Source organism: Ambystoma mexicanum, chromosome 6q, assembly GCF_040938575.1.
Source record: "Ambystoma mexicanum isolate Mex_15411 chromosome 6q, UKY_AmexF1_1, whole genome shotgun sequence".
NCBI classification, from domain to species: domain Eukaryota; kingdom Metazoa; phylum Chordata; class Amphibia; order Caudata; family Ambystomatidae; genus Ambystoma; species Ambystoma mexicanum.
The window spans coordinates 810,249,567-810,272,459 of record NC_090937.1 but is presented as its reverse complement, the minus strand read 5'-3'; the positions used below and the strand labels follow the sequence as shown (position 1 = coordinate 810,272,459).

The window sequence follows — 22,893 nt, the reverse complement described above, 5'->3', positions numbered from 1 at the left end:
ACTGCTAGGCAGGAGATGTTTGGAATTGGGAGTTTCCAGGCCCATTTCCCACTTATCAATGAATTTAAATGTGGGAATGGCTGGATCTTTTGGGAGCTGTCGGAACATGGCTTCGCTGATGAAGCTCTTTCCAATGTTCACGCACACTTGGGCGAGAAAAGACTCAGGGATGAACAACTGTTCTCAAATTTTCTGAAAATCAGCTAAACTTTGAGCTGGTTTCTCATCACTTTTGGCTACAGAATTGGGATTTTTAGATTGTTAATCAGTATAAAATTTCAAAGTATTTCCTTCCAGTGTGGAATGCCACTTAAAACTGGAAGGAAGGTTGATTTTCAGGAATGGAGAGGAGTTCCCATCAGCAGTTTGTTGTCCTACAGCAATTACTGTCACGTCAGGTATTGGATTATTCTGGAAATGAAACTCAATATGATCAGGTTTTTGTTCAAACATGTGGCATGTGCCATTTAAACTAACATGGTTGACAATCTGTTTTAATTTTATTGGCCTGTTAGTCTGAGTCTGGAGGACCTTGTTCACACCTTCTATTAGGGGAGACAACCTGCGCAGGATGTCATTCCCTTGTAGACAGGGTGTTCCCTCTGGAGTCACGATTATGATCGGGTGTTTCACTTTGTGTCGCCCAATTTTTATTTCCAAATCTGCTCTCCCCTCGACAGGAATTTCATTCCCGTCGAAGTTCTGGAGTTGTCCAGGAAGAGGGGTGAGAGGGACCTGTTATCTCTCCCAGCTTCCTGAATTTAGATGTTCAAAGGCCCTTTTTGACAGAAGAGAGGCTTGGGATCCAGTGTCCACCAGTGCTGAAAATGTACATTGCCCTTGCACTTGAACCGGGGTATAAAATCTACCCTCCTTCTCCCCAAGCGGACAAAGTTAATGTGCATTTTGGCTAAGCTGGGAGGTCAATTTCTTTATTTTAGGCTCGGACACGGTGGAGTTTTGGACAATTTTCTGTGCCATAGTCTGGGGATCTGTAATGAAAATTTGGTATCCTGAAATAGTGGAGATTTGGAATCCCCTGTTTCCCTTAGCTCTGTGCTGCCCCCGCTTACTGGGTGGCAGTCACTACAACCAATGTGTGGGGAGGATCCCTCTATTACTATTTTCTTCTCAGGATGACAATTCTGGGATTCAGGGATGGGTGACTCTGAATCAGTCCCCAAGCCCATCCAGTCTTCATTTAGATCTCTTGGGACCCGTTTTTCTTTGGGAGGATTTCCCCCGTCCCTGAAGGAGAAGATTTTTTCCCCCCAATCCTCTGAGTATTCTTCCCCTTCAAATTGGAGGACACTAACTTCCTCCACAAAATGGGCCTTTTTACTGGCTTTATTTCTCCTACCCACCCTCTGTTCCCTGGGTTGCAGATTTTCAGGGGAAAGAGATTTTTGTCCGGTTACGGGGTGTCCAGGGGCTTTTCACGGGTGAGGAAGGAAGATTCCTCTAGGGCTTTACAACCCCCTCCCCACTTTACCTCTTCCTCTGGAACCAGTGAGTTGTCGGGGTTCTCTCCCAGTCATTGCTCTGGGGTGCCAGACCCTTGGTTTGAGGGGTGCTGAGCCGATATGTTCATCTGAGGGTTCTGTTGAGCCCTCAACTTGCGACCCAGATCCTGGGTGAGGTTCTGGACCTGGCGCTCCAGTTGTGACACCCGTTCCAGCTTAGTGGGATTTCTAGATCAAGGCCTTGCTGGGATGGGTCCGCTATGCTTTGGCCTGGCCGTGGAATCTGGAATCTCGAAAGATGGATGTAGAAGATCAGGAATGCAGGCACTGGAAATTCAAGAGAGGGTCCGTCTAGAGTCCTGTCAGCCACCCTTTATATAAAGCATGGTGACATCACAGAATTATATGGTAGGGCAGGCTTAGCTGAGTACACCCCTAAACAGCTGGATTGGTCAGGGGTGATTGTTACCGCCTTCTTGTTAACTGACTGGACACTTAGTGACATGACATCAGTTTTATGATGTGGGTTTACTATGTACAGAACCTCCCACAGATAATTTTGCCACAACCCAGTTTTGACATAAATGGCACATTTTTACAGTTGTGGCATCTTAACAAATCACATGGGCAGATTGCATACAGATTACATATTTTAAGTAGAGATTGGCAGTCCAATTCTCACAGTTGTAGGACTTTGTTTCGTCCGTTTAACAATTTTTCGTCGTTTTCAGTGATAAATATTCAGCCTAAAATTCTATAACTTTATACAAGTGTATAGATTATTGTTAGGCATATCAGTATTGAATTTCACAATGGCATCATGTAACCTTGCCTCAGAATGTCCACTTCTTTGCCATTTCTGTTCCCAACATGGCAGTGAAAGCTACCACGTCTTAAACTAAAAACCACAAAATTACATTTAGACTGTTAACTTTTTACATTTTTGCAAAGTCCTGTTGCAAAGATAACAGTCTTAACATTTTATTAATAACATAGTCTTTGGAAACAAATGGGGCAGGCCTTTGTCCTTCACTTGTTAATTTGTTTTCTCAGCTACCACCAACTGTCATTTCAGCCCAGGGTGGGGATGGGGGTTTCCCAGTGTGATTGAATGTTTATTGCCACTTCTCCACTTCACAGGTTGGTGTCCCAGAATTTCTATTGTAAGAGGCCTCAGCAGAGACAAAAGTCTGCCAAGGTAGCAATTATCACCCATGTGTGCCCTAGAATCTACTGTGAGGGGCGTTCTGTTGCTAGCAACCCCCAAGCAGAAACCTTTTTGGGGTTGATTTCCCCCATGTAGCCAATGCAATTTGAATCCTAATTTTATTTATTTGTGTTCTGAATCAGAAGAAAGCCCGTTGAATAAAACTTCCCATATATGTTTCACAGCACAAACCCCTTTACATTGCTAGATAAGGGCAGGGCCTTATCAACATACACTTTTAAACAGGTATTTTTCTTATTTGCAAAAGTACATTTAAACATGTGGTGACTGCTGGCATTTTCCTTTCAAATTCGGGTTTTCTCTTCCATCTGAATTCCCACATTGTTCTGTCGCCATAGTTAGTTTCCTGTATGCAGCAATTTGTTTGAAACACAGATGCACTGAAATTGACATAAGCCCAGCAAAGCATTGATCTTTTTGACATTTTGTGACTCAAATGTCAAGCATTTTCTGCGGCTGAAAAGTTTCTTTTGTTTTTTTTCTTCAGATTTGGCTGGCACAGCCTGTCATTCAGGGATCATGCTTTCTTCTGCTGAAGCACAATGTGGATATGGATGGGCATGGCAGAGTCTTTTTGACAAAACCAATGTGATGTGCAATAGTTGAAAATAGCATCAGGGCAGCATCCTTTTTCAGTGTAAAATATTCCCTTTTCAATGGGAACTTTTTGCAAGCAGCAGAGCAGCGCTGTTTTGATTTGCTTCTTTTGGGTTCACCCAAGAACACACTGGCACCTTTCTCGGTGTGCCTCTGTTCCAACTCGCCCAATAGGGGTTTGGAAAAATGGTGCAGCCATCCTTTTGTCGCTGCAAAAAGCAGTTTTGATGCAATGGTGCTCCAAGGAGCCAGCACAGCCATTTTGCTGTTGACTGCAAAAGCGCAGCTTGGTTATGAATGGGAATTCTGCAGAGTGGGTCAATGTAGCCCACAATGGCCTGAATCTGAAGAGCTTCACCTCTGATCAAGAAATTGAAGAAATCCAAGAATCAGAGAGCCCCGTAATGTGGCCTTTGCAGGATGATTCGAGACATATATCCTCATCGCAGTCTGACTCCGGCTCTTCGGAGAGTTGACAATATTCAATCCTTAGAAGAGAACCAAGAGGGAACCTGCTAACTGGCTTGGAGAACGGGCTTGACGATGGCAGAATGATGAGGGAGATGATGGCGCAAATTCAAAATACTGTTATGCCTTCACTAGCTATCTCAATAGCGCCTTAGACAACGCTGTCTGAAGCCTTACACAACTAATTGAAAGACCAGGCCACACTTAACCATGGTACATTTCAAGATGTCCTTCCTCAAATGTTTTGTGGCAAAGGTGCAAGACAGACTCAATAACTAGGCTGAGGCCTCGATAAACTGGCAAAATCACCTCAGTGATCTGGCAAGGTGGGAAGAACTGGGTAAAACAACTGTAATGGAAGCTGTTCTTGAGAACTGCAAATGGATGTGAGCCCAATTCAAATTTCAGCAATCATGTGATGCAGATAAGAGCAAAACTCATGCTCCCCCTCCGAGCTCACAGAGAGAAGAGCTGCTGAGAATTCTGCCTAATAACGCCCCAACTAAACAACCAGTTGGGTCAAAGGGTGGAAATTGTGAAGAAAGAGCTGTGGATGGACCGCACCATCGGATGCACCATCTATCAATCATTCCATTATTTGGCAAATCGCCACCTAATAACCCAGAGCATAAGGAAGTGGCTGTAGACACTACAACAGCCGGTAGTAATAACATGTTCTTGATCTTTGAAAAAACTCAAGAACCTAAGACAGTGAATGGCACCAATAAGATACAAAATCATCAGGAAGCATCCGAAAAGAAATAAAAAAAAATATGAAGATGGGGCCGAAAAGGAAATCTAATGGATCAAGGGCATTTGTGAGGCAACTGCACTCCCCTTCCCCTGCCTCCTCTGATCAGCCTATCAAATGCCTCAGAAGAGAACCGATGTCGGAACAGAAATCTGCCCTTGACACAGCAAACCTTGACCAGAGGAGGCAAAGTGATCAGAGGATGGAGGAAGCGGACACAATATCGGATTCCTGTCTAAGTGACCTCATTGACATTATAACAAGAGATGAGGAAGATGATGGATGGCCAAACCTGAGCAGATCAGAATTAGTGGAAATCAATAGACACGTCTCCTGGGTAACTAACAAGACCAAGGCCCAAACACCACCTGATTTGAACCAAGTAGAGAGACCGGACGAGAAAGTAGTAAAGGCAAAGCCCAAACACTGGAGGAAAAAAGAAACAATCTAGGGGCTATCAGAAAAGAATCAGAATCCCTTGAGGTGACGAACCGAGCGAGAATCGCTGACCTAAGGGGACCAGAGAAAAGGATGTGGAAAAATAAACATGAGGTCCTCTCTGATAGTGAAGTTGCTAAAGTCTGCTTAGAAAATCTATTGCCTAATGAAGAAAAACTCATCCTAAACCGATTTAATGTAATGCGCTTATTTCATCACATACCGAAGTTAAGGAGCAAAACAACAGAGGACATTTGCATAGTCCACTTCGTAAATGAGTCTTGCTTGGACTGGGTAATTCTACACCTGCGTTCTCATTTAATAAAATCAAAGATCCTGGAATTGCGATAACTATTGTATCCATTGGGCTATGATTTGAGTGATTATAGAGATGGAATGGAAATCTCACTGAAACAATCCTTCCAGGCCTCTAGACCACCATCTAAAATAAGAGGATCTAGCCCACGATCAAAGTCTTCGAATCTGACGAAAAAGGATGGCCAGACCCAGCAAGTAGTGGACAAGCCTACATTTAAAGTCACATTTTCTAATATTGAGCTAAATAATAAAGTAGCAACAATGAGTAGCACACTTAGAACTGACCTAGAGAAACCTCAATCTTGGTTGTGGTTGGCAGCTGCTTTGACGGAACCCAGTCTACCCTAGAGCCAGAAATAGGAGGACACTAAGCCCTTGTGCCTTAGCTGCTGGAATATGAGGGGATTTGCGGAACTCTTCACAAATGGAAAATTGGGGCTAGAAAAATTTGACATCATCTGCCTACAAGAAACATGGCTGAGGAGTATCCCTCTATGCAAGGGGTTTGAAGTCTACCTAAATGAAGCACAAAAGGGAACTAGTGGTAGACCATTTTCATGCCTATTAACACTGATCAAAACAGCTAGAAGCTTTGAGGTGATAAAAGTGACCCACCCGAACCCCTTTGTGCCATCTCTACAGATCCAGTTTAAGAGACTCAAGCTGTTAGCAAAAAAAAGACTCTTATTCTAATCAACGTGTACTGGGGAGTGAAGTATGTGAATGATGGGCCCCTCTTGAACTCCATAATGCAAATAATAGATGAGGTCCAAATGCTAGTGGATGACCCTCACTTCTGTGTGGCAACCTTAATTTATGTCTAATATATCAGGAGGGGGTGACCATACAAGATTCATCACTAGAAAGTAGGGCTAAATTATGGGCTGGCTAAATTAAGGTCCGCAAGCTGGCATTGCTAAATGGCCAAACTAATGGAGACATCCCGGCATCTAACACCTGGTCAAGGGGAAATCAAAAGGCGTTCATTATGTTTCTCAAAATGTCCTGGAAGATATATCACAATTTAGGGTGGTTGAGATGCCCGCCAGTGACCATAATCTGCTGTCAGTAACCTGGGAAGTAGACTGTCAGAATAGAAAATTAGGAGCCCCTGGCCTAATTGATGTCACTTTGGGTAGGAACAGACTCATAATAAGACCACGAGAAATACCCATAATAACTGGCCAGTATGTTCAATTCACGCATGACTATCCGGGGGCCGTCGAATATGACTGGATTTTCAAGGCTTATCGAGAATAGTGAGCCCCAGATGGTAAAGCGGAGTTTATTCCAGTGCATCAATATAATAAAGATATGGTGATTGTCAGGCAAGCCTTTAGAGCAGACATGAGAAGGCTAAAAAGAGCTAGTAATGATCCATCAGGGAATTTAAGGCGAGAAAGAAAGCAAAGATTCTGAAACTGGCTTAAGGCTTCTAAAGCCGGCCAGCTTCAATTTGATGCAGAGCACATGCTCAAAATGCTCTGCAAAAAAGACAATTATAGGAACTATTGAATAACGGGGCAAATTTCAAACCACCCAGGTTATGAAATCAGGTCCCAGAAGCTAGTTGGATGAGCCATTATTCTAAACATTTTGCAAGAGGGGAAGTGGTCTGCCAATCGGAGACTGAGAACAAAAGTGGAAGCTGGTCTTTTAGCTTAGACACAGAAGAAATAAAAATCTATGATCTCCAAGCTGAGCGCCTCTAAAGGGGTCGGCCCAGATGGTCTAGCAAACCATGTCCTTAAAGGAAATGCTGAGGCCTGGGCTGAATTAACCATAAAGATCTTTAGACAAGTCTTGGCTACAAAGCATATTCCTTCCACCTGGAGAGAGGTTATACTTGTTCCAATCTTTAAGAAGGGGGATCATAGAGACCCAAAATATCATCCGCCAATAGCTGTTCTTGATACCGTGGGCAAGCTGTTTGCTAGCCTCCTACTTAAAGAGCGAAATCAGTGGGCAGCAAAGTCTGAACACGTAGACCCGCGCCAGATGGGTTTTTTAGAGGGGGTTGGTACATTCTTAAATCTGTTCCTACTAAATTTATTGAAACTTAGGTCAGTTGAAACTAATAGGAATGTGTACCTAGCCTTCGTGGATCTCGATAAAAGTGTTTGACTGTGTTAATAGAGACTGACTGTGGCATAAACTCTTCATGTGGAACTGTCCTCCGGATTTGGTAGAGGCCATCAGGCTTTTAAATTCAGATACATCGGTCCAAGTGAGGCTCTCATCACAGGGAGTGCTCTCAGAAAGGATTCAGACACTTGGAGGTCTGAAGCAAGGCTGCTCTCTATAGCCGATTCTCTTTAACCTCTATATGTCCCATCTGAGAGAGTCAAAACTTGGGATTTGTGCTTCCCACCCAAATTCGGGAAGCTAGTGCTCACTTGGGTCCTATGCGGACTATCTGGTCCTAATAGACCAGACACCAATCAGGCTCCAATGTAGAATAGATGGCTTTGTCACCTATCTGAAAGCAAATGACATGAAGGTTAATGCAAATAAGTTGAAAATCCTCATCATGTCCTCTGCAAAAAGAAAGTCTAAGGGAGGACAGACTTGGAGAGAGGGGCAGGACCCTTTAGAAAAGGTAGATACAATAGTATATCTAGGGACTATAATGAATAAAAACCTGGATGAGAGAGTGCATCTAGTAATGCTGCAGGGAAAGGCTGGAAGACTTGCAATTCAGGCGAGTGTCTTGCATAAGAAATTTGTGCTTTCCGTACTGATGTTCTACAAACAAAAAGTAGTCCATCCTCAATATAGCATGGAAAGAGTGAAGAGGCCTAGAAGGAGTATTCTGGAGGAAGCTCCTGCGACTTCCAAGCTCCCTACCAATGGCATGCATTCAATTTGAGTTGGGATTGCAATCAATGGCCTCAGTGGTGGCATGGAAAGTCATCTCCCTTTATAGGAACTCTCTGACCTTAGGTAATATCCCAGCCTTTGAAATATTGAAGCAAAGGGAGTCGAACTGGTCAGATAAATGGTTCAGCAAATGGAAGGAACAGTGCAATTACTACTTGAAGCAGCACAACATATTGCAAAATACTCTAATTAACAACCCACTGAAGGTCAAGAGGAAATTGCAGGAACTGGACTGGATCAGTACGGTGTAGTCGAGATCCTTGTGCAGTATCTCCTTGTCTTGTATGGATGAACGGAGGAGGCTAAATCAAGTTCCAGGGTACTTCCAAAAATTCCCCTCTGCTCACGTCAGGGATTTGTTTATGCAATGTCGTCTAAACATCCTGCCGTCTATAGAGGTGCTCCTATTAAGGAAACAGATTTCGGCACGTGATGCAAATTGCTGATATTGTGGTGCTGCCCAGGAGATAGAGACCACATTCCACCTGGTAACTAGCTGCAAGGAATTGGCGGATAGTCGAACATGATTCTTGGGAAATTTCATAAAACAGGCAGAAGCGGTATCAGCTAAGGAGTGGTGGGCCTGGTTTCTCATAGGTGTAAAGACTAGTCTAGTTTTAGCGACTGTCTTTTTAGAATTGGTTCTTAAAAAGTAGAAGACAAAGAAAACGATGAAAGAAGTAGACCCATTACAGTGTTACCTCTAGTATACAAGGGAAAATAGGGGGAAACCACTTTTTAATATATGCAATTGTTTAACAAGACTGACATTTCCTTAAGAAACTTCATGAATGTATTGGGATTATAAGGATTTTTTGTAAAAGGCTTGTTAATTTTGTAACAAACCATGAACAACAAAAAATAGAAAATAAATAATAGGGTTTAGTGATGAATTGAGGGAAGTCGTCCCTTCTCCCCAAGGAGAAACCCCTGCCGGTGAGGCTTGGGAGTCGAGCCCGCTCTGGAACACCCTCCCTATGGGTTGAGGCAAGTGGGACCTCAACGGGAGAGACTCCCCTTTAGGGGACAATAACTCCTGTTCCTGTGAGGAACTCCCTAGAGCCATACTAACTATGGCCTACATGGCAGCCTCTCCAATCAATTTCCGAAGTTATAAACTTGAATACTGGGAGGAAGAAACTCCTCAGAGATGCCAGTATTTTATAGGAAAAGAACATGCCCCTTTAACTCAGAAAATTCCATTCACTGAGACGAGTACATTAAATAACGTACTCTGGACAGAGCTGAGGGAGAGAAGAACGCATACGCAGAATAGGGAGTGCTGCAACCGTTGTAGATCCATTGCACTCTCATTTGTCCTAAGTATTCTTTAAAAAGGCCCCCCATGCTCCGTGACTACAGGTAGCTCCACCTACAATGTTTCAAAACCCTTTTCCCAAACTGTGACAAATTGACTAATGCACTGCAGGAGTACAAGGATGAGCAGAGACTAAAGCGCCTACTAAGCCCTCACGCATCTACAAACCAAGAGCCAACACATTCATAAAGGTAAAACATGCACAGTTAAGAGATTTACCTCCTTTACCTTTTGTGGTAACATGGGTCAAGGGAAGACTATATTCTCAAAGAGGGGTGTGAATGTATTACAGTAGCATCCCAAACAGTGAAGTCTAACAGTCTAAAATAAAGGAATGTCCAATCAAGGTTTTATAAGAATATACTTTAATCAAACACATCATGTACAATAGGCAGGAGCTAGAACCCCTGTAAAAACCCACCACTGTAGAAAAAAACACAGACTCTGAAAGATGGCAAGATGCAGACCTTTAGGTAATGATACAAGGGAAGAAAAGACAGCAAAAACCACAATGTTCAAAGGACATGCTCTAGGGCCCAAAATGAACCAAGGGAGCAGATATCGGTCAATGAAACCTTTGCAGTGCCTTGGTGGTTCAACAGCAGTGAACCAGGCTTGTGAGTGCTGTTCGGAGGTTCGATGCAGTACAAAATGCAGCAGCCGTGGAAGTACAACAGCAAGCAAGGTCAAACTGAAGAAGGCTGCGCTTCGAAATGTTACGTTACTCAAGCGATGCAGATCGTGGAGGTCATCCGTTTGGTTTATTAGTCGAGGTTCGACGGCAGACGGGCTGCGCATGCAAGTCTGTTTGATGCATGGGCTCAAATGACGCAGTTTATGAAGAACAGGATCGGTTCAATCAGCGAGCCGTTCGGTAATGAAAAAGCTAGCGGTCCAAATGGCGGTTCAAGCAGAGCAGATACAGCAGAACTTAATTCAAGCTAAGGGAAAGACGTGCTTTCAGATGGCGCAGTGTGCCAACAAATGGGTTCAAATGTCAGGACAGCAGTTAGAAGTTCAGCGAGTGCCAAAAGCAGCTCCGAAGGTTCCTGGCGGTTCGATGTGGGTTGAACACTCTCTAATAAAGGCTTGCAGCAGTTTGACAGCAACATGGCAGGAATAATTGGTTTTCAGGAGCTGCAAGTCCCATTCCAAGGACTGATGGACAAGATGAGTCCTTTTCACTGGCTCCCAAACAAAGGGGAGCCTGCCACACAACTTCCAAGGGTCCTTCAACATGGCGAGGTCCTGAGAAGCAGTGTGGCTAGTAGAGATGAAAGTCTTGTTCCAGCAGCAGTTCACCCCCCAACAGTGCCTGGGGTTGGTTAGGAGACAAAGCTTGCCTCTGTATTGGAACAATTGCCTTTGCCTCATAATTGTGGAACTTTGGAAAGGACTGCGCTCCACATGGGGTCCAACAAAATCTTCTTGAAGGTTTGAAATCCAGAGATGAATTAAAGAAGAGGTAGGATGCCCCTTCATTTAAGGAAAAAGCCCTCAAGTGATTGGAAAACGCTATCCTGCTTTACTGGTCCAAACACTGTTCCTGGAATAAGGGGACATTGCCTTCTGGCATCACATAAGTGCTTTGTGCAACAGGAGGTGGAGGGGACAGGAAGGAAAGAGGCAGAGATCAACAAGATGGTGGAACTTTTCTCAAGTTGCAAAGGTATGGTTTGAGGGCATTTCTGTTGTGATTGGGTGTGCACTTTGATTCCTCTTGCCAGGACAGCTTACTGTGGAGTGGATGTCTCTCTGAGGAGGGTACCTGCCCTCACAAAAGAACAGGGAAGCAATAACCAAGGATACCGTCCTGCCAGCAGTGACAAGGTCCAGTCTGTCTGTGGAGAATACACATACTCCTTTCACAGAGGAGCTGACACATGTGTGATATTAAATTGATGTGGCTTGGATAATAACGAGAGATGCTGGCCACCATACCCTAAGCTCAGGTTTGGTTTAGATGTACAGTTTTGTGTACCATCAGGACAGCAATATCAGTTATGCAGTGTTTCGAACGGGGGTGTGTATCTTAAACACAGCCCCTGCACTGCATAGACTTGGCTGTCACTGCAGCTGTCAAATGGAAACCAATGACCTCAGAACCGGCTCTGTGCCACTGGAGAGCTGGTGCTGTAGATCAGGCTACTGATGCAGCAGAGCACAAGTGTAAACTATGCTTTTGGCATAGAGCATTAGGAAAGGGAAATATGATCAGCAGAAATGGAATTACCCTCATCATTTTATTATTAATTTATTTTTTAAAGCCAGGTCTTCTAAACCCTTGCCAGGTGGCAATTCCTCATACAAACACTCTAGGACTGAAATTGGAATAATTCATTATACAAAGTGACTAACATATCATAAATTGTCCTTGTTTACTCTTCTTACTTCAGATTTATAAGCATTTTAAAGATTGGCTGTGATATTCCCCTGAAGTATGGAGTCAACACTTGGGTACTGTGCCGTGAACTCCTGAGCGTATATATGGCCTGTCCATTTTTACTTCAGGTGGAAATCCTGCCTTCTTGTCAGCCCAGTGTTGAATGTTGCAAGTCAGAGTAAGGACTCGGACCAGGGCACATAGTTTACATGTAACATCAAAGAAAAGGAAAACATCTCACTTACCCCATTCTACAAGGGAGTTTTTAAAAAAAGAGTACCCCATTCTACAAGGGAGTTTTTAAAAAAGAAATATAGGACTCTGGGATTTTCAGCACAATCGCTCTCAGGCGCCCCAGGAATCCCTCCTGGGTCTTGACCCAATAGTCATTAGTTAATACCAGTTTCGTCCAAGAAACAGTTCTTGGCTGTCTATAAAGGTTCCTCAAATATATACCCAAATGGGCGGGGTGCTGCTGAGCAGCAACGAGAATGGCAGCTTAAAGTTGTAGCTCTGTGTCCACTGAAATCCTGACCTGGCAAAATCCTTTAACGTCAAAGCAGTTGGCGATAACGCCACTGCCAGACTTCTAACAGTGGCAACAGCTACTATGGGGGGAAAAACTGAAGAATACGACCTTCTGTGCCTGTTGAATTGATGGCGGTGTATGAGGATGTTCTGCATCCTTCTACCAGCACCCCTGAGGCAGGTCCGGGCACAGAGGGGATCTGCTCTGGGGTGCCTGTGTTGCGCTGTGGGGCCGTGCTGACCTCCAGAGCTGCTAAACATTGGGCCTCATCACGAGTTTGGCGGTAACCCTTAAATGCAGAAGTAACACTATTACCGCCACATTTAAGGGTCTGCCAAATCACAGGCTGGGGGCAAATCCACTGCAATTTTGTTGATTTTCGTCACTATTACCGCCAGCGGTAACACCGCTGGCGGTAATAGCGCTGCACATTCCCCATTGAGCGCAATGGGGAATGGGGACTTACCGTTCCGCCAAACCCATGAACCAGCGCTAATAGCGCAGAGGAGTTTGGCGGTAACCCTAATAACACCAGCGGTAGCACCCAACTCGTGATGAGGCCCACAGTGTGGGGCGGGCTCAGTCAGAGCTCTGAAGGGCAAAGGGTCTCCGGCAGCTGCTGGAGATTTGTAGAGGGGCCTGGCCGCAATCAGAGGAATCCAACCTTCTGTGCTTGATGTACCAACTGCGGCGTGTGAGGCCGCTCTGCATCCTGCTTCCCCCGGTGCCTGTGAGCAGGCCCGGGTATAGAGAGGAGCTGCTCTGAGGCAACTGCGCTGAAATGGAGCCACCACACTTATGGTGTGGGGCGGGCTCAGTCGGAGCTCTGCTGCGCGACGGTCTTTGACAGCTGCTGGAGATTTATAGCAGACTCGGGGAGTGAGCTGTGGGGGTAGCCTGATCATCGCCACCACCCCCTCTCTGGAGACATGCTCCGCTGCTCCCCACTCTTCCTTCTATGAGCCTGAAGCTCACTCACCCACCCGTGGAGCTGCTGTGGTAGATCAACTGAGGCTGTGAATCCTGTTTGTATGCAGAAGGGCACTGCCCTTATGGTTGTGTCCTCGTGATTGGCCCAATTGAAGTGGGACCACATGAAAGAGACTAGGTTGCACTGCAACCCCTTGTTGAGGTCACTCTGCTAGCAGTGGTTGGCTCCACGTGCATATAGTACTGCCATTTGACTTTGTGCCCTAGCGACCCACAAGCAATACTGGCGCCATCATATTGCTCCATAACCATAACTTGACCCTGTGCACAACTATGTTTGGCCTGTTCCAGACCTTCCGCATCCTGCAAACATGACTCGGGGTACTGGGAAGAGCAGTTAGAGCACAATGGACTCCTACACAAGCACCCCACAGATGGAGGCTCCATCAAATGATACCCCCAGCGGTGAGAACGACGGGGGCACCTCATCTTCTGCCAACATGGACCCCTACTTGTCAATGATGCAGGCTGGCTTTGCGCCCATGAACGCCAAGCTCAATGACATTGTGGCAAATATGAACTCATTGCGAACGAAACTTAATAAAGAGAGTGGCCAGATCACGATGGTGGAGACACATGTAAGTGACTTGGAGGACACCGTGGGAGTGCAGGGGCAAGATCTGCTGGCCTTCAAGAAGGAGCTCCTAGCAGTGCGCATGAAGTATGAGGACTTGGAATCCCGCTCCCGCCAGAATAATATAAGAATAGTGGGCATCCCCGAGAGGGTGGCCAATGGCCGTATGTAGATATTTGTGGAAGACGTTCTGCACTCAGACTTAAGTGTGGCACAATATTGTGCATAGTTCCTGGTTTAGAGAGCGCACTGCTCGCTAGCCCCGCTCCTGAAGACCAGGGCACCTCCATTTACAATTATAGCCACACTCCTAAATTATCGGGACTTGGTACTCAGGTTGGCGTGAGAGAAAGGAACACTGCAGTATGAGTCGGCAAAAGTACATATTTACCCGGACTTCTCCGCCGAGGTTCAGGCCGCCAGGAGATAATTGGACCACGTGAAATGCCTTCTGCGCGATAGACAGGCGAAATACGTCATGATGTTCCCAGCCAAGCTGCACATTCAGCATGCAGGAAGGGCACATTTCTCTAAATCCCCGAATGAGGCGTCTGCGTACATTCCCATCCCGGTCTCCCGAGGTTCTGATGCTGGACATAATAATCGTGCATCTTCTAAGGCGCAGCTGGAGTCTGGTGTCTGAGGCTGGGCCCATTTCATTTGGTGACATCTTTCTGTGCTTCAATGTGATGTAAACTGCTGTGCTCTGTTGGACACTAAGCTGGATGATGCTAAGTTTTCAGTTTAAGTTGTTGTTCGCATTGTGCTCCCTAATGGTACATGCTAGAATTCTGAGAGGATACACTATGAAGTTGGGGTGCATGGTGAGGGTGGGAGTGGTCAGAAGTGGGCAGGGGTTCAAAAGTTAAAATGTTTGACGGTCATATGAGGGGCAGCAGCATATGGGCTGCAGATGAGTGTGTTTGGTGCTTTGATGCCATTGGTTGCAAATGGCATCTAGTGGACCTGATGGAGGTGGTCTCCCAATAAAGCTGCTAACATGAAATGGCGGGGGATTAAATAAACCTATCAAGGCTACGAAGATACTTTCATATGTCGAAAGACATCGGCCCAAAATCCTCATGCTTCAGGAGACTCATGCAGAAGGGAGGCTGAAAGAGTTCTTTGCCCCAAACTGGGGTCCCCTAAGATTTTACACGGATTACTGCTCGCAATTTCAGGGTGTCCTCACACTTATTCATCATCCGCTGGGGTGTCTGTCTCCAAGAGCAGTATTGATCCATAAGGCTGCTATGTTATAGTGTGGGGCGTGCTGGCAGGCAGCCTTATCATACTGGTAAAGACATATGAGTCTAACATAGATGACCCTAAATTCTATCAACACATTTCAGACATACTGGCTCCAGATGAAGGGGAATGGGTAGTCTGGGGGGGGACTTCAATATGATCCTTGACACGCAGCTCGATAGGTCATCCTGTACCCCCCACCCCCAGGTCATAACCAGGGCTGCCCAGACACTACACCAGCTGATGTTGTATTTCTGCATTTGCCGATATTTGGAGGGCGATTCAACCACATGAGAGGAAATACACCCATTACTCCTCTGTTCATGACTCTGGGCCCCGCATCGATTTCTGGTTACTCGCTCCTGAGGTGGTATCTATGGTCCAGGATTGTAGCATTTACCCCTGCACGCTGTCTGACCATTCCTGTGTCTCTGACCCTGCGGTTAGTAAACCACCCGAGACCAAACCCTCTTTGGAGAATGGGCCCGGCCTTTCTGAAAAACTCTATTATAGTAGAGTCCTTGCACATTGACATTGCTGGATTTTTAATATTAATGGGGGGGTGTCGGTCCAATGGCACTCTACGCTGTGGGAGGCATTTAAAGTTTCAATGAGAGGAGTGCTTATATTCAAATTGACGGGTGCCCTCAGAAGTATCAGGCGGGAAGTTAGCCAGGTTGAGATCCGGCTCAGGGAACTTGAAACCGAGTATGGTAGGACACATAGGGATTCTGTATTGTGACTGATTTGTGATACGCTGGGGAGGTTTCAGGCATTAGCAGATCAGGAGGTCCTGCATATGGCTATCCCTCCAAGAGCTAGGCGATACAATGAAGGGAATAAGGCGGGCAGGCTGCTATCTAGGTTGGCTAGGGTGGCGAACATTCGGCAGCCGATTACTAGTATACACAGACAGAGCGGTATGACGATGGTGCGGGAGAGGGATATAAATGAAAAATGTTCCACATTTTATTCTATGCTTTACTCAAACTGTGATATGGTTTCATATGAGGACCTCGCCCGCTCCTGGCTAGTATTGAGATACCCACACTGACACTCGAGGCTAGTCGGGTTCTTGAACAGCCTCTAATGATAGAGGAGACTGGCAGGGCGGTGATGTCGCTGGCCTCTGGGAAAGCGATGGGGGTGGATGGATTGGGGCTAGAACTCTATAAAGAATGTCAGCAGAACATGGCTACTAGATTGTTGGCAGTCTGGGAAGAATCTCTTGTTAGAGGGGAGCTTCACCCAGACTATGTGAGAAGTCATTGTCACTGTCTTATTGAAGCCCCATAGACCCTCTCATGATGTTGTGTACTATAGACCATTGCCGTTAATAAATGCAGATGCAAAGATGTTTGCTAAACGTTTGGCCACTCGTCCCATCTGGGCAAGCCGCGTACCTGCTGTGTTGCAGGTGTTTGCTCCAATGATGGTCCGTTTCCTTAGCGGCGGTAGCGTTCTCCATGGCTTGCCACTCTTCCGTACTGGAGACTAGCGGTTTTCACGTTCTGCTTGTCCCGCTGTTCTTTTGCTGGTTGGCTCTTGCATTGAGAGTGGAGGACCCCATCCTCCCTTCCTTCGCGGATTCGGTGGCTGTTTGCGTGCTACAGGCCCACCACGTTCTGTATGTGGTTACGCCTCCAGGTACAGTCCTCTTTGTGCGGCCTCTGCCTCTCAGGCCCCGTGCTCTGCACTGCTGGCGGATGGTGTCTCCCTCAGGCATCCGCTCTCTCCTGCGCTACAGCCAGCTCAGGCATAGGGGTTCTCTTCCTCTATTCAAGGATAGCTGACCCCTTGTTCTTGCTCCGAGATGAAAAGGGGGGGTAGGGACTGTTCACCACCGGCTGTCAGCGAGGTCCCACTTTTCCAAGCCCCTAGGGAGGGATTTGCTGTGCAGGCCCAAATACCTAGCCTAAAAGGGCGTGGTTCCCACCAAGGGAAGCAGGGACAAATTCCCAGAGCTTCGTCACATGGACAACTGCGGTTCACTGTGGCCTACCCACTGAGCGGTCCACCAAAAATTAGATGAGTCACAGTGTTTTTTCGGGCCACCACCATTGCCAAAGCTTATAGCTCTATGTCAAGGCTTTGCACTTTCTCTGACTTTCATATATAAACTAGCAACAGGAGCCGGGTATTGCTCGGACAACAGAGGATACCTTGTTCATCAGGGGTTGGCCATTACATCACTTAAGTCAGCACAGGGCAATGAAGATGGGTGGGGTCTCTTCGGCTCCCACCGTGTACCGCCTCCAGGTCACTCATGGGACATGTTAAAATACACTGTTCAGCTGACTGTCCTGGACTGCAGGATCCTTCCCGGACTAGAAATAAAGGTGCATGTCTGACTTTTGCCACAGTCGAGGCATTGAAAACATTGCTTTGGTCTTTTGGGTTTATAGGTCCAGTTAGTTCATTCATAGAGTCTGAACCACAACAGATCAGTATCCACTTTATTATTCGCTCCACCAATCTGCAAACCAAAACACTTGCACAATGCGTGCATAAACTACTTTTAACATATTCAATCAGGATGTTAAATAGGCACCACGGGTATTGCTGGACATTACAAAACCATAGTTATTCCTAGTTAATTTTGTAAAAGGTATATGCACTTTCAATTTCCACTCAAACCCAAACGAAATAGTTGATTTACAAATAACGCCAACAATATAAAATCAGGTTAACATTTCCAAATGAACGTAATATAGCCATTTAAAGTAAGCAACATAATTTGCACTCAACACTAGCCATTGGTGAGTGATAATGGACTCTTGGCGAGAAAGAAACGGTGTGCTGTTTGCATGTGGAGAACTGCTGCGTTGAGTGTATTTTTTAGGCCTAGCTAGTACCTTGCAACTTGACATTTTACCCCCTTATTTACAGAATCCGTTTTAAAATCAAGTAAGCTTGCACACAAACATGTATTCTTAGTGAAGGAATGATGCCATGAGTTGAAGGATTTCTTTGGGTACACATTACTTCAGAACACAAGAAAGGCTTTTAATTATGAAATCAGAAAATAAATGGCGTCTACTTACATTATTCGCTTTTGCAAAGGAGAAAGTCTGTCTACCCATGATTCATCAGAAGAAATATTTTCTGAATTATTGATTATCTATTGACAACATTGACACAATAAGATTACATAAAACTAAAACATGATTTTGAAGTATTTATGTACATCGGTGTCTTATTAAAGATTACAAAATAATACAGTTTCTTGTTGACTGTAGGTATTTTTGGAAAACGACCCAATGGCTTACGTGTTGATAAACAGTTGATACAGTATAAATCTGGGCATTGTCAATTTATTTCTGAAATTCATTGCATGGAACTTGAACACGCCGCACACAACATCATTTTTTTCAACATTGCGTTTCAATAATAAAATCCACACAAATATACCGACTCAAGCATGGACACATTAGCTATCAGTATGACGAGGTATACGGACTATACCAACGGATGTAAAGATTAATGCACAGACCGCAACTCACAGTACTGCGCGACTGTTAAAAGATGGCAGTCAATACTTTGCCTACGCACACCATGATCTACCGCACTGCTCTCGAGCTAGGCCCACGCTTTGAACAATAAAATAAAACTGAACACAGAACATGCATATGTGGCATTAAAAAATGCAAAAGCGAGGTCAAACATTAATTTTATTCTTGTACAATACTTATTTCTGTGAGTGTGTCATTCACTCACAGGCCTATGTGACACTAGAGGCCTGATTCTCAGAGCAGATTCCAATGGGACAGCGCCATTATAAAACACGTATGTGAATCAAGCCCTAAGAGTCAAGGGAAGTGCTCAATGTGAAGTATACAATACTTTTAATGTGTCCATTGTATATTGGTTTGGCTCCGACTTGCTAACTATCTCGTCTTTCTGACTGGAGAGGCATTATTTGCACAAAGTCCTGTCCAGTGTGGAGGCCATGTCATGGTCAGACGGGGCAGAGAGCTGTGTGGTGGCCATTTTTGGGTGAGTGCATTTCCTCGACTCCAACATGCCTTCCCCACTGAACAAGGATATATCATCTGTTGATCAGCACTTATTTTGCAATGCATAAGCAATCTACTTGTGTGTGTTAGAGTGATAATTGTAAGATCATTGGTCCGTGTCTTCAGTTAAATCTTCCTTCCTTGGGTACTAGTGATTCCCTAAAGTTTCACCAGGCTCTTTAAGTGGCACAGACACACAGCAGCCCAGGCTTAACTATGAGAGTAGGAGGATGATTAACAGGTACAGTACACAGTTTTCATAAACACTCTATGAGAGATTGTGCACACACTATATTTGTATACAAATATATTATTTTTTATAGCATAGACAAGAGAAACACTAAACTAACATGGAGGTAAACTTAAAAAAAAATGTGCAAAATGAAGGTGATAAGTAGCAATGTCTTAAGAGTTATAAAATGGAAAGACAAGAAAAAGGTTTTTCCGATCTATAGTATTGAATAGTGTTTAGAGAGGCCAAGTGCAACCCGTTTTTGCAGTTTTGGGCAGACGTTTGTGGAAGTAGTAACCTTTTGTGGAAAAGTGTCAACAAGGGCAGTTTCTGGTGTTCTGGTGGAGGGTATGCTACAGAAGACCCTTGACATGTAACAGGGGAACTCCAGATGGAGATCCATCTAAGAAAAGGATTTACCAGCAGCGCCAGAGGGCCGGAAGAGCAATACACTGGGTCCAAGTAGCAGTTTTGCAACAGGTGGATTAGCAGTTTCCAAGGGTGGTCACTGTGCACATTGTTCGACAACCAAAGGTTTCAGTGATGTCACATCAGTGCAGAAGGGACCCAACACATTTGGCAAGGGCGATTTAAAAAATAAATAAATGACCCTTTGGTCGATAGTCTGAGCAAGAGAAATAGAAAGGTAATGAAGCTTCAATTAGCAGTAGTCAGTGATGCAGGGTTCCTCAGTTGTCCTCGGGCTGAGGATTCAGCTCCTGATGATGGGGTTGGCTTGAGAAGATCCCACGGAAGGATGATTGCTTGAGGTTTGCCCACAGAGACACATTGGAGAGGTCCCAGCCACAGATGAAGAATCGCAAGGTGGATGAAGAACAAAGAGCAGCACAGGCATCAACAGCTTCCTTCATGGGAGAGAGGAGACTGGAGTGGTTTACGTGGTGTCCTTGGATGAAGAATGTCTGGGCCAGATGACACTGGTAAACGTAAGAGCTCTGGCAACAAAGGGGCTCCCACTTCTTGGTCCAGTAATGCAGGCATGGTCAGGATCTTCAGGGAGACAGGCCTTCGAGCAGGAGAGTTGATCCATTGGCCACGACCAGTTAAGGAGAAAGGAGTGCCACAGTCTGTTCCTTCTGGAGAGAGTGGAGCGTCACATTTGCAGGGCAGAACATCAGTCCTTCCTTGTGGCAGCAGGCTTTCATGGAGTGCAGGTTTAGAGTTTCAGCAGTTGACAAGGTGAGCAGTTCAGGGATTTCTTTTTTTCCTCTGTAGGGGCTAAAAGAGGGGGCATAGCACACAATCACATACAGTGTAACATTGATACATGGTCAAACATCCATCCAAGCACATCCAATCTCTTGGGAAGGGGACACACAAATATGGTAACTTCCTTTAAAACACAAAGAGGGAAAAGGTATAGTCATGTGGCCAATCGTGGTCTTCTGCAAACAAAGACCATCTCAGTTTTATGAATGAAAGATTGGGTCAAAAAAGGTCCAGACTCGAAGCCATACTACACAAAGAAAAAGCTGCCACCAGCCTAGCAATATCACCTGTTAGGAATGATTTTTCTTTAGGCTACTTTACCTCCATATTCTATGGACCCCCACATTTTTTGCTTTTGTTTTTTTACCTGTCCTAACTTTTTACATGGGGGAAACTGATCAGTCCTTCAGATTATCAGTACTGGGAAACTATGTTTCCCTTTTATCTTTTTGGTAACTTTGTAACAGTGTACACTGCATCTTATAATGCAGTAAAGTGGGGATACTTTTATCACCCTAATCTTTTAAACCTGTGATGTTTGGCTACTTTTAAATGTGCCTAAGAGCAGGCTTGTTGCAGTACATACATTTTTAACAATGTTTGCATTCTTTTTAGTGTGCACATTCACGTTTATCGTGTCTGGCAACTAAATGTGTGTAGTGCCCTAAAATGACTGTGCCACAAGATTTGTCTTTTGACCATACTGTTGTTTGTCCTTCTTTCTGCCTTCTCAGGGCAGGAAATCCCTTATATGGTCATGCATTTGCCTGGGAAAGCTACTGTTTTTTCACGGGCTACTGCTGATCTGGTGTATGTCGACCCAGGAAGTGAGTGGGATTGTCTGGTCCCACTCCACATCCCTGGCGCCAGAGAGTCTGGGTGTGGGGCATGAGTTAAACCCACAGGGCTCCCTGATTGGACCACTGTTGGCTGTTTGAATGGTGCATATCCTTACCATTGGTGGGCTTGCACTTGCTTCCAGCCAGGATTTAGAATAAGAAAAGGACTCCTGAAGCAATTTCTTCAGATCAGCCTTGGAGTCAAGTATCCAGTGTAGAGGAGCAGCCGGCTCACCATCTGTGGACTACTCCTGAAGAGGCATGGCATCCCTTCCTGCGCTTGGTCCGTTGAAGCACTGCTGGACTAACTGATATGCGAAGGACCTCTGTGGTGCTTCAACCTTTTGATGGGTGGGACTAACCAGTCTCGATGCCTTCACAAGGATCCAGCCATCGTGAGCCTTCGGAAGTGTCCCTGGACCACCTTGTGGACTGACCAGCTCTCCAGGGGGCTACTTCACCAGAAACGTCACTGTTCGGGGTTTTACGCCCAGAACTTCAGTGGTCGGCAACTCGTGCCACAAGTCACCTTCCTTTTAATTTTAAGCTTCCCAGCATCAAAGGATCCTGTCCTGTAAGGTCTTCTTCAACCATGACTGGATAGACACCTGCTGTCGTCTGTGTGCTCTAGCCATCACTCAATCTCGGCTTCTCCCGTCTGGTGAAGCGGACTGAGGTGGTCTGCATCGGTGCCTTCTGCATGTCTTCTTTCCAAAGGGTTGCACTCTGCTCCTGAGCCCGAACAAAAGAATCCTTGAACACGTAGCTCCTGGCAACCCTCTACTGGAACCAATGGCAGGAAAAGCTACTTCCAAGGATTCCCAGTTGACCTGCGTAGTTATTCGGGAAAATCAGAGTCAGGGGTTAAGTAATTGCAACACATTCAACTCCCCTGTTCCCCTTAGAATAAACTTTGGTTATCCATCATTTTTTCCATAATTTATTCCTCGTTTGATCTAAAAGCTGTACCTAAAAGGTAGAGAAAATATTTTAATGACCTGTAACATATAGTTAGGGAGATTTATGAGTTTCATGCTTAATCCCCTCTCCAAGTGAGGCCCCCAACACTTTTTGCTGGACTTTTGAACCGTTTTCTTTCTATCCTAAACGAGGGGAGCCTTTTTCCCCTCATTCATTCTTATTTGCTCTGACATTTGGGACCTCTGTTCTTTTTGTGTTACCTTATTCTATGGAGTGTTATTTCCTACATATCTCTTAAAGGGCATCTGTGCTACACACTTTGTGCAGTGTTGCTGGAAACCCTTTTGGGTCTCCTTTTTATGTCTTTCTTATTTCCTTAAAACTGCTGTTCTGAAGGAAAGAGGGATACTTTGTATCCTTCCTAAACATTGTATTTATGAGAGATTAGCACACACCACCGAATGAGGTGG

At 45.2% G+C, this 22,893-nt stretch overlaps 1 protein-coding gene across 3 annotated transcripts in view; it reads right to left on the bottom strand.

Moving 5' to 3' along the window:
* Positions 1 to 22,893, bottom strand: part of TMEM144 (transmembrane protein 144) — a 377,037-nt gene that overhangs the window by 249,532 nt on the left and 104,612 nt on the right. For all 3 annotated transcript variants that reach the window (XM_069631334.1, XM_069631335.1, XM_069631336.1), the window contains one exon: positions 18,230 to 18,306. In XM_069631334.1, coding sequence (XP_069487435.1) covers positions 18,230 to 18,306 — 77 coding nt within the window. The remainder of the gene's footprint in view (positions 1 to 18,229; positions 18,307 to 22,893) is intronic.